The sequence below is a fragment of the Macaca nemestrina genome, chromosome 7 (genome assembly GCF_043159975.1).
Source record: "Macaca nemestrina isolate mMacNem1 chromosome 7, mMacNem.hap1, whole genome shotgun sequence".
NCBI classification, from domain to species: Eukaryota; Metazoa; Chordata; class Mammalia; order Primates; family Cercopithecidae; genus Macaca; species Macaca nemestrina.
In genome coordinates this window covers 26,817,875-26,830,394 of record NC_092131.1, presented here as the reverse complement: position 1 = coordinate 26,830,394, position 12,520 = coordinate 26,817,875, and the positions used below count along the sequence as shown (strand labels likewise).

Genomic DNA, 12,520 nt, shown 5'->3' with positions numbered 1-12,520 from the left:
CATAGATGAGGTTTGATGATTTATTTTCTGCATCTGAATCTCACACTCAATTCTTATTGGGAGAAAAAATGTATATGTATGGTTCTTTGGTATGTTTGTTGAGTTTTTTTTTGTTGATTATGTGTAAGGAAACATATGTAAAAACTGTCATGCTTTTTAATAATGTGTTTTTATAATTAAGGTGAATTATTAGAAAGGCCCAAAGATTAAAACTCTAATTGTGTGATTGTTATTTTCACAGGAAGCTTATTGAGACTCGCCTGAGAACCATTCCAAGTCACGCATTTTCTAGTCTGCCCAATATTTCCAGAATGTAAGTTTTTTTTAATATAAAGAGAAGTTTGCATTTGTGATATGTTATTCTTAAATGTGTCCTATCAAGAAAAATACTTGCTATTATACTTGCATAAATCAATGGCAGTTACATTTTCAATGTATATGACAATTTTATGTACATAATTTTTATTTGATTTTGCTATATCTCCACTCCCTAATTCCTATATGATTTTTTAAAACCTAAATCAAATTTAGATTAATTTGGTTTTGAGAATTTCATAATTCTCGATGTATTTTAATATATCTTGGGATGTGGCAAAACCTTAGCTGTAAATCTCTCCTATAAACATCCCATAGTTTATAAGCTAAACATATACACAGACAAACATCCATCTGTCCTAGTCACCAATTCTTTCACTACTAATACAAATATTTACATTTTATTATAAACATAGCCAATGGTTTCAAATCTCTCTCGCATTAAAAGAATTAAAAATAATTCTAAACCTTAAAAATTGAATTGCTATCCCCTTACAGTGAGGAGAAAATGGATTTTCCATATTGGGTGGACAAAGAGTGAATGAAATGAAGCAGATCTTTATTTCATTTAATTGATTTTGACAGGCAATCCAGATAATTCAGGCATGCGAAATAATATAACCAGAAGCAATCTGTACAGTTTTTGGCTAAATGCACTCACTCCGTGGCCATTTGGTTAGTGTTTCTGTCATTTCAGTAGTTCTCAACCACAGGCAACTCTACCCCTATAAGCATTTAGCATTTTTGGTAGAGACGGGGCTGCTACTGGCACCTAGTGAGTAAAAGTGAAGGTTGCTGCTAAACATTCTACAGTTCATAGGACATTCCCCATAACAGAATTATCTATTCCAAAATGTCAGCAGTGCTGAGACTGAGAGACCATCCTATTGAACATCTCTGCAGTTTTTTATGTTGCTAACAAGTCCTTCCTCTTTCAGATTCTTGCCTCTTTGTTTTCCTTCATATTCCTCTTTCATTCCTCTTCTTGTCTCACCCGGCTACTCTTCCTCAGTCTCCTTTTCTGACTTCCTATTTTAATTTTGCCAGCTACTTAATTACCAGCTCTTTCTTTGTATATTTTGTTCTAATTCCTCTATACCCCACTCTCCATGAGTAAACACTCCCATTCCTTTGGCTGCACTATTTCCTAACACAGCTAATTTCCAAACATTACCACTTTGATGTCTCACAGGCTCTTCAAAACCAGCATATCCAAAATAAACACATCATCTTCCTCCCAAGCTATCTCTTCTCTTTTAACAGCACCACTTTAGCATCCTATAAGCTAAAAACCTCGAATTCTCTAGCTCTTCCTTTTCCCTCATGTACCTTATACAACTGCCTATTTGGTGTCTCTACTTGCATGTCCTAGCAGCTTGGCCATTACTTCATTCATTCAACAGATATTTATTGAGCCCTCTTTGTGCCTGGCACTTTGCTAGATGTTCCGTGTGTAACAGTAGACAAAACTCACAGAGGTTCAGTTTTATTCCTAAGAGAGTGATGAGTGTCATGATGGGGTCAGTTATTGGGTGATATGGAAACTCACATAAGAGGTCTATTATCTAAACAGGAGCAGGGAGAAGAGTTGGAGAAGACTTCCTGAAAAAAAAAATCGCACCTGACCTGTGATCTGCCTTACATAGCAAAAAGCAGAAGGGAAAATCCTGGGCTTTCTGAAGAATTAAAAGTTTCTTGGAGGTAGAGCTTAGGCAGGGAGGTGGGCAATAGAAAAACATAGAACTTGGGTCTAAGTTAGTACCGGGTCTTGTAAATCATGTGAAGGAGTTTGAAATCTTCCCTAAGGGCTGAGCCATTCAATGGTTTTAAGCAGGCAAGTGAAACGGTCAGATTTTCATTTGAGAAACATTCCCTTGGCTTTGCAGTGGAGTGATGGGTGGAAGTGGAGCAAGGCTGTAGGCAGGAAGCTAGTGAAGAGGCTGATGCAGCGCCCAAAGGACGGGATGGGAAACTGAAGGATGATCATTGAGTGGGAATAATGCAAAAGGATAGAGATTTGAGACATAAATAAGGGAGGGCTGATAAACTTCAAAGTTGTCTGATTTGGAGATGGTGGGAGATGGAAAAGAAATGCATACAAGTTTCTGATTAGGACATCTGTGTGGTTGATGAGCACATTCATTTAGGCAGAGAAGTGTTTTGTATATTTGCTGTGGAGGGTTAGGGGGTGTGTTAGGAATTCAATCTGGGGCGTATGGCATTTGAGGTGCAGATCAAGTACATATCAGGACATAGACAGAATTTTTTCATTCATTTGACAAATATTTGTTTAGCCCCTACTACGTGCCAATCACTGCTCTGAGAGCTGGTGATACATCAGGGAACAAACAGACAAAGATCCATGTCCCCATGGAGTTTCCATTTGAATGGGAGGAAATAGACAATGAACGAAAAACACAATAAATAAGCAAATTAGATGCTAATTTAGAAGGAAATAAGTGTATGGGACAAAGAAAAAAATAGAGTAAAGAGGATTGGGAGTTCTGGGTATATGGGGGCACACAGGGAGAGAGTCAGGTAGAGATTAAGAGTCACAAACAAATGGGTGTAACTGGGACCAGGAGGAGGCATCCATAGAGAGGGAGAAGCTAAAGAGAGTGAAGAAAGAACAATTTTAAGAGCATGTGGTCCCTGAAGAGGCAGGAGGGGATGAAATCCAAATAGAGGGATTGGCCTTCTATAGGAAGATGGTCACATTTTACATCATAACAAGAAAGTTATGTTGTAGGACTTTCTCCTTAGTTCAGCTAAAAGCCAGGTTCTTGTCACAAGGCCATAAAATATTAGGCTCACAGACACTTTGCAAAGTGATAAAAATAGAATTTATTGGGTGAAAGGGGAAAAAAGGGAAACAGGGACTCTCAGCAAAGCGAGAGTTTCCCGCCTCACAGATTGAATCCCAGGTACCACCTCAGAACAGGAAAGGCCAGGCTCCTCCCCACTATAAATGAACTTCCCACAGCTCCACCCCAGTACATACTTCTCCCAGGGCACAGGCAGTTGAAGGTTCTGCTACGGAGCCCTTTTCTACTTAACTGTCTCAGTTGTAGGAAAAGATGGGACAGATGCAGGTAAACTAACAGGCTTATTGGTTGGGAATTCAAGGCATTCTCATTTAAAGTTTCAAACATTTCTATAACTTATCAAATTATTAAAAGACATCTAAGAAGATGGAAGATGGAAGTGGCAGAGTTAGAAATTTGATGAGAAGATTTGAAATAAAAGTGATGAGCAATAAGAAGAGGGTTGGTTGACTGAGATATAGGAGACACCCAAACAGATCTGAAGGCTCCACTGAGGCTTCCCCCAGGAAGAGTGCTGGATTCTCCAGTCTGGGTTAAGTGATAGGGTTCCCTGAACTCTATCAAGCACTTAACACCTTGCGTTAATCCCATTTACCTTGTATGTTAATCTGTATCTCTGAGTACTGTGAGTTCCTTGAAGGTAGGGAACAGGCCTGTTTTGTCATTGTCCAGAAGGATGTCTGTCATACAACTAATGTTCAATACATATTTGTGGAATAAAAGCACATATACATACCTGAATAATAATTAAAGATTTGATATATCTTGGGGAGAAAAAAGAGATCAATAGGATGAAGCTAGGTTTGTCTGAGATGGTTCAAATTCCCACTTGGTATTCTGGCATAATTGTTAACAGCACCTTGCTTTAACTCACAAAAATAGCCCAGTTTGAATGATAAATCATATGATGATTGTAATGATTATATGATATTTACATATGAAGAAGAAGTAGGATCTGATTTTTCCTAGTTATAGAATGGGGTAAGTAAGCAGGGAATAGCAATTTTTATCCCACTGAATAAACGATTCCTACCAGTTGTCTTCACAACCAAGCTATCACAGCCCTTCAAAGAGGTGTTATTAGGTTGGAGAAACTGGAACTTCCATTTGATAATATGGGCCAAGTGACTATCCTTCTGGAATCTTAAGAAAGACTCATACTTCTTAACTAAGAAATTCAGTAGAAGATTTGGAGCAACGGAAAAGATGCTTAGGAAAACCAGTTGGCAGCCTTGAAAAATGAATCTTGCTCTGCTAGCTGGCTCAGCTTCATCCATGATAAATCCCCACAGTCTCTACATGGCACATTAATTCTTTTCAATCTGTTCCACTGTTTCCTTTATGTTAGAAATATATTTGTATCAAAAAAATTCATATGTTATTATCCACAAGAGGCAAAGGGTTAAGAGACTGGGTAAATCAAAGGATAATTGTTTAGAGAACGAGTAGTTCAAAATAGAAAGCACAGAGCCATTAGAATACTTGTAATAACCAAGACAAAAACTCAGAATGGAACAATCAGCACTCCTCTTGTAAACATTGCATTGTTGAGGATATTTTATGGGCAGATTCAATTCAAACGTTAGGCCAGTGGTTCTCAACACTGCCCACACATTAGAATCGGCTAAGAAGCTTTTGAAAAGTAAAAGACTCATCCCTCATAAACTCTGATTTAATTATCCTAGACCAGGTCTTGGACATCTGTGTATTTTAAAAGCCCTTCAGGTAGTTTAATTGCATGTCCAGGGTTGAGAATCTCTGCTATGGCTATAGCTGGAAACCAGCTGTCAATTGTTCATTTTCACAAATGTCATAGAAATACCTCTCAACAGAAAGTGGTCATTGAGTTTGGCCGCATTAGTCATTCTCATCACAAGATGGAATTTGAGGAAACTATTTGAAACATTCCTTATATGTTCTTGACAAGTTGTATTTAGGAATTTCTCTTCCTTTTTCAGTACTTGAAGCTTTTATCTGAATTACTTTTTGCTTACAAAGTTTAAGACGGACCTTGAATTTTCAGTTTCATTTAAAATCACGAAGAGAATTCTTAAGGGAGTATGTAGTCACCCTGTGGAATGCTCCTCTAGAGAACTGCGGTTTTTCTCTTCATCTTTGAAACTACATGTCTAATTCCATGTTATTAGACATTCCATTAAAAATGCTTCTTATTCACTCTAGTGTTCCTTTCTGATGCTCGTGGGGGTTTTTTTGTTTGTTTTTTGGGGTTGTTTTTTTTTTTTTTTTTTTTTTTTTTGCTATTTTGAGGAACTCTTCTATTCATTCAGTTGCTTAATAAGAGTCTACAACATGCCAAGCACTCTGAAAGGCACTCAAGAGTCAGTGGCCAAAAACAGACACAGTTCTGCATTTCAGAGAATTTACAGTCTAGTGAGACACCATAAATATCACCCAAAGAATGGGAAGTTTGCACTGTGATAATTAGTGAAAGGAGTCTGTAGTGATATATAGTGATATCTCACTATATATATCCCTGTATATATACCATATATATACATATGTATGGCAGATTCAATTCAAACTATAGGTCAGTGGTTCTCAAAATTGCCTACACATTAGAATCAGCTAAGAAGCTTTTGAAAAATAAAAGTACTTGACTCATCCTTCATAAACTCTGATTTAATTATCCTAGACCACGTTTAGACATCTGTGTATTTTAAAGGCAATAGAAGAGTTCCTTTAAAATGGAAGAGTTCCTCAAAATCGAAAACAAAAAACAAAAAACAAAAAAACACAAGCATCAGAAAAGAACACTAGAGTGAATAAGAAGCATTTTTAATGGAATGTCTAATAACATGGAATTAGACACGTAGTTTGAAAGAAGATGAAGAGAAAACCGCAATTCTCCAGTGGAACATTCCACAGGGTAACACCATATGTGTATATATCCCTATATATACATATGGGAAATTTTAATCAGGGAGTTTGGGGAAAGTTTCTGAAGGAAATCACAGTTAAATGAGAACTTAGGATAAATAGGAGTTAACATACAGGAAGAATTCAGTTATCACGAGATCTGAAGAAAAAGTAGTAAGTAATTTTAACATAATTAGGCAGAATCTATGAGGGTTATACATGTTGCATGATCTGGGAAACCCATAACAAAAAGTTACGTCAAAAATAGTATGTTTGAAGTTTACAACCTTATTAACTTTCTATTTTGTCTTATTTTTTCTGACATTCAGCTACTTGTCTATAGATGCAACTCTGCAGCAGCTCGAATCACACTCCTTCTACAACTTGAGTAAAGTGACTCACATGTAAGTACAAGGAAAAGTGCAGCATAGACCTAAGCCACAACCACTCTTGACTGATAATCTTGGGGCTCCAGATGGCAGTGGGAGCTGGTTTCTAGATTGTGAGTCAAAACTTCCGTCTATGATTAAATTATTAACTTGTTCTCATTCTCAATTTATGTTAATTCATCTTCATTATACCTCAATTCCATAGTTGGAAGTTAGACAACATTAAAAGTTCTGTTCTTGAACCACTATCTGTTCTATTACTACTGTGTCAGCATATTTTGTTGATGTGAATGTCAGTGAGACAATAAGTACTTACTGAGTAACTACTTGATTCTATGGTCTGTACAAGATTCTACAAAGCTGGCATATTTTCCTTAATTCAGAAAGAGAAGAGTTGCTTAGTGAGATTAGGACAGTAGGGAATTTAATAACCTTAGTTCTGGGGTGGGTCAGAGTTGGATCTGAACACCAGCATCTCTGCCTACTCCTTATCTTGCCTTGGACAAGTCATGTAACCTTTCCTAGCCTCATTTGCAAAATAAGTGTAATAAGAGTTGCAACTTCATGTTTATCATAAATATTGAATTATATCTAGCAAATGAAAACCAGTCAATATACCTCAGAATAATTTTTCTATTTCTCTAGTAGATTACAATCTATTAAAAGTGTTACATAAATAATCACATTGCATTATTTTAAGCAGCTATGTATTAGCATTATTTTAAGCAGCTATGTATTACTAATCATTAACTCGATTTTCTTGATGAAGAAACAAAAATACTTATCTATAAATACTTAGTATATCCTAACATTACATTAAACATTGCATGAATGTTATTTGTCTGGTTATTATTTAACCCTTAAAACAACCCTGTGAAGCAGATACAATTATTTCCATTATTTATATAAGAAAAACATAAATGCAGAGAGGCTAAATATGTTTTCCTTGGTCAAACAGTTACTAAGGGATAGGGCCAGAATCTTTATACCATAAATGTATTACTTAAAAATTATTCCCTATCCACTACATTAAGTTGCTTTCAAGAATATTGAGGCCCAAGATACTGCTTCCAAGTATGGTAGGCTACCTTACATCAGATCAACTATTTGTCTGAGAATAGCTTAAGGAGCTGAATCTTTTTTAAAATGTTTGAAAATATTAGAGTGTTATGAAAACAGTGAGAACTCAATGGGCAATAAGCAAATCCCAAAAACATCATTTGGTTATTTTTCCCCTTCAGGTATTTCCTGAATTGTAAGCAACAGCTTAAGGGCTAAGAAGCTGACCAGAGGTTTAGCATCTATTAGGGCTAGGAAAATCAAAATTTGAGTTCAGGGCTTGCTAAGAAAGATTGTTCCTAGTAAACAATCCAGGGTTTTAGTTGAGATCACTGAAGAGCTTCGTCTTAGAAGTATGGGAAAACTGTGAATAGATCAGCCCTTGCAAAGACTAAAACCTAGCTTTGAATCAATCAAAAATAACTCAAAAGTTTGCGGGGCAAAAAAATCAAGAGAAGAAGATAGACAACAGAAAATGATCCTTAGGAAGTTCAAATATTGGAGTTATCAGACACAGACTTTAAAATAACTAGCATGTTCAAAAATTTAAATGACAAGAGAGAATTTCAGAATAAAACTGAAAATGATAAAAAAAGATCAGTTGTAAACTCTAGAATCTAAAATGTCAATAACAAAAATCTAAATACATGAGTTTAACAAGAGATTAGACAGAGCTCAATGGAGAATTAGTAATCTGGAAGATAGGTCAGAAGACTATAATCAGTCTGAAGCATGGAGAGAAAGAGAAAATAAGAAATATGTAGCACAATAAAAAGTCTAGCATACCTATGATTAAATTATTAACCTGTTAGATCCCAAGAAAAGAGAGAAAGAATGAGAGAAGCAATATTTGAAAGAAACTTTTCAAAACTCTTAAGAGACACCAAGTCACATATGTTAGAAGTACTGCAAACCCCAAAAGGATAAATATGAAGAAAGTCACATCAAGCCATATCATAGTAAAATTGCTAAAAAACAAAGACAAAAAGAAAATTATAAAAACCAGCAAGGCTGGGTGCAGTGACTCATTCCTGTAATCCCAGCATTTTGGGAGGCCGAGGCGGGTGGATCACAAGTTCAGGAGATTGAGACCATCCTGGCCAACATGGTGAAACCTCATCTCTACTAAAAATACAAAAATTTGCTGGGCATGGTGGTGTGTGCCTGTAATCCCAGCTACTCAGGAAGCTGAAGCAGGAGAATCACTTGAACCCGGGAGGTGGAGGTTGCAGTGAGCTGCACTGCACTCCAGCCTGGGCAACAGAGCGAGATTCCATCTCAAAAAAAAAAAAAAAGCAGCAAGAAAATAATAAATAATACTTTCAAGAATGTAACAAGACTAATAGCTAACTTTTCAACAGAAATCATGGAATTTATAAAACAATAGAAAGATATTTGTGAACAACAAAACAGCAAATATCTGCCAGACCAACCAGAAGATTATTTAAAATTAGAAAAAGATAGATACTTCAAGCAAACAAAAATTGAAAGAATTTATTACCATTAGACTCATATTAAAGGAACTACTAATGGGAATTACTAAGACAAAAGTAAAGCGATTCCACACGCTAACACATTTCTGTGCAGGAAGAAATGAAAAGCAACAGAAAAGGTCAATATATGGGTAAATATAAATGAACCTTGACTGCACAAAATGAAATAATGTCTTAGGGGATTTAAAATACTGTTCTTTGCTCTGCATGATAGTGTGGGATCATAAAATTGTGCTAACTGAAAGTGTATTAAGCAATCTTAATAATCAATAAGAAAAATTGTGTTGTGACTTCTAAAAGCTTTTATGAAAACATTAAAATTTCTCAGTTATAAATAGGAAAAAATAATAAAACTAATATTTCACATACTGTAATTGTCAATATTAGAAACACTTACAAGTAAAATGCTTTACTGCTTTGTAAAAACTTACCAAGAGTAGCTTAGACAGTGCTTGACCTTTTATCTTTATTATATAAGTTACAAGAGAATATCTTTTCAATACCCTGGGAAATTGTCATACTTCTTTCTAAGTCTAGATTAGCTTCCATCATTTTATCCTTTGCTTTTTAAATATTATAAAATATTTTCAAGTGTTTCTTTAATGTGAATTTTTTTTTTTTTTACCGTCATTGTATCTTTTGGGACATCTTTATCCTTTGCATCCATTTTTCTCCCATCACTAAGTTCCTCTGATTAAATATCTAGAGTTTCTCAGCCAGCCTGGACAACATAGTGAGATCCTGTCTCTACCAAAAAAAAAAAGAAAAACAAAATTAGCTGAGCATGGTAATGCAAACTTGTGGTACCAGTTACACAGGAGGCTGAGGTGAGAGGATTAATTGAGTCCAGGCATTCAAGGCTGCAGTGAGCTATGATCACACCACTGCACTCCAGCTTGGATGACAGAGCAAGACCTGGTCTCTAAAATAAATAAATAGTCTCAGATGGTGGTATCAACTTTTCATGCCAGTGATTTTTTCTATGATTCCATTTGGATTTCCTTTTCAGTAACATTACATTTCATTTCTTTGCTTCATTTTCATCTTTATTGGTAAATTCACTCTTTCAATTAGCCATTTTTAGGCAATGTCATATGAGGTGATTACTGGGAAACACATAGGAAACACAATGACATGCTTTATTGTTTGTGAATGAACTGATGCAAGAGTGAGCAACCATCAATGACTTTGAAAGAGAGATGTAGTTGGTCACCTATTATAATGCGCATCTGTTATTTACATAGTGATCTGTGGACTGAAGAGCTGGCAACAAAGTTTGTACTTTATTCAGTGATTAATAGTTAATATACTATGGCAACTGAAACTTGAGGGATGTTGTTGAGGACAGTTATCATTTACATTTGATTAAATCATGGTAACTGAACTTCATGTGTATTGGAGCCATGCAAAGTAGAACTGCTTGTATGCATAGAATTAAAATATGCAATAGCTTTTTTAAAAAGTCTAGGACATTATAAATAATGTTAAAGTGTTCTAAGCGTCTTTGAATTATTTGAGAAGTGGTGAAAGTACTAACTGAAATTAAACTTTTATAAATCATAAATAAATGTTTTAACTCACAGGGCAGCTACTAAAATGCTTGTAGAAGACTGGATAACTAATAGGCTAATAGTAGTGGGGAATGAAATAATGAAATTAATTAATTAATACAAAAAAAGCAAGAAATTGCAAGAAAAAGAGAGTTTCTGGAATAAATAGTAGATTTAACTCCAAATAATCAGCATTTACATTAACTGCATTAAATGTATAAGGACTAAATACTCTTAAGTAAAATACAAAGATTGATTGGTTAATTTTTAATACTCGCTGTATGCTGCTTACAAGAGACATTTTAAACATTATACAGAAAGGTTGAAAGTGAAAAGATAAAAATACATAAAATGCAAACAGTAACTAAAAGAAAACTGATGTAAATATACATATATATAAAGCATAAAGCCTTACTCTAAGGGAGTAATTACTTCATAATGATTAAAGGAATCACTATATAAGATATACTGATTCTAAATTTAATGTCTGTAAGAGCATAGCTTCAAACCGTATAAAGCAGAAACTGGTAGATCTAAAAAGATAAACAATAATTGGCAATCATAGTGAGAGCTTGTTTTAATATAGTTTTATCAATAATTGATAGAACAAGCACACCAAAATAGTAAATATACTGATAAAAATTAAAAGATTTGAACATAATTTACAAACTTGATTATATTGACTTATAAAAAATATTGTATCCAACAACTGCAGAGTATATATTCTTTTCAAGGACACATGGAACATTTGCTAAAATTGACCGCATGTGGGGCCATAAAAGTAAGTCTCAATAGATTACAAAAAAAATTAAAATCAGCATGTAAATAACCTAACTTCTAAATAACTCTGACTTCTAATTAACCATAGAATTAAGGAAGAAATCATAATAAACATTAGAAAATAATTTTAACTAAATGATAATAAAAATATGACATATCAATACCTGTGGGATGAGTCAAAGTCATGCTCAGAAGAAAACATATAGCCTTAAGACAACATATATTAGAAAAGAAGGCTAAAAATAAATCATTTATGTATCCTTCATAAGAAGTTTATAACAGAGCAGTACATTAAAACCAAAGAAAGTAAAATAACACTGAGACCCAGGAAGACTGAGGATCCCCAGCACAGTAAAGACAACAATAGTCTACAAAATTGAAAACCAAATCTTCTGACTCCAAATGTGATATCCATTTATCAAACCATTTTGCTTCTTTGCCCCCTCACCAAAAATAAAATCAATTAATTTGTAGTGAAGTCCTATATAAACCCTACTGATCTTAAAAGCAGTCATTTCGTTGTTGTTGTTGTTTTGTTTTTGTTTTTGTTTTTGAGACGGAGTCTCGCTCTGTCACCCAGGCTGGAGGGCAGTAGTGTGATCTTGGCTCACTGCAAGCTCCGCCTCCCAGGTTCACGCCATTCTCCTGCCTCAGCCTCCCCAGCAGCTGGGACTACAGGTGCCCGCCACCACTCCCGGCTAATTTTTTGTATTTTCAGTAGAGACGGGGTTTCACCCTGTTAGCCAGGATGGTCTCGATCTCGTGACCTCGTGATCCACCTGCCTTGGCCTCCCGAAGCACTGGGATTACAGGCATGAACCACCGTGCCCGGCCTCATTTTGTTTTTATTATGACCTTTTTTCTCACAAAGATTCCAGTTGTTATTTATAAATTTTTTTAAGTAAATATTCAGTTGTCTACTCTGAGCAAAAGTGTTAACTTCCTAAACCAAAGGAAACTATTAAATACAGTAATTAAAAAGCGAATGAGTTTAAAAATAAATTATTAAAAGACCATTTGCTTATATACGTGAGATATTGAGAATCTAATATCTTAAAAATTTAAAGAATAATGTACCTTATATTCTTCAAATGTTTCTCATATGTATCTGACATTATTGTCTGCAAATGGTTTGGGTCAATAGAAAAGATTAGTGAAGATTTTTGCATGCATGTCCCCCAAATGTTTAATACATTTGTTTTATAATCATTTATTAAGCAGCGACTATCTAC

General features: G+C 35.0%; 1 protein-coding gene across 2 annotated transcripts in view; it reads left to right on the top strand.

The window, feature by feature from the left end:
- LOC105467648 (thyroid stimulating hormone receptor) overlaps positions 1–12,520 on the top strand; it is a 181,973-nt gene that overhangs the window by 105,947 nt on the left and 63,506 nt on the right. For both annotated transcript variants that reach the window (XM_011717347.2, XM_011717349.2), the window contains exons 3-4: positions 242–313; positions 6,347–6,421. In XM_011717347.2, coding sequence (XP_011715649.1) covers positions 242–313; positions 6,347–6,421 — 147 coding nt within the window. The remainder of the gene's footprint in view (positions 1–241; positions 314–6,346; positions 6,422–12,520) is intronic.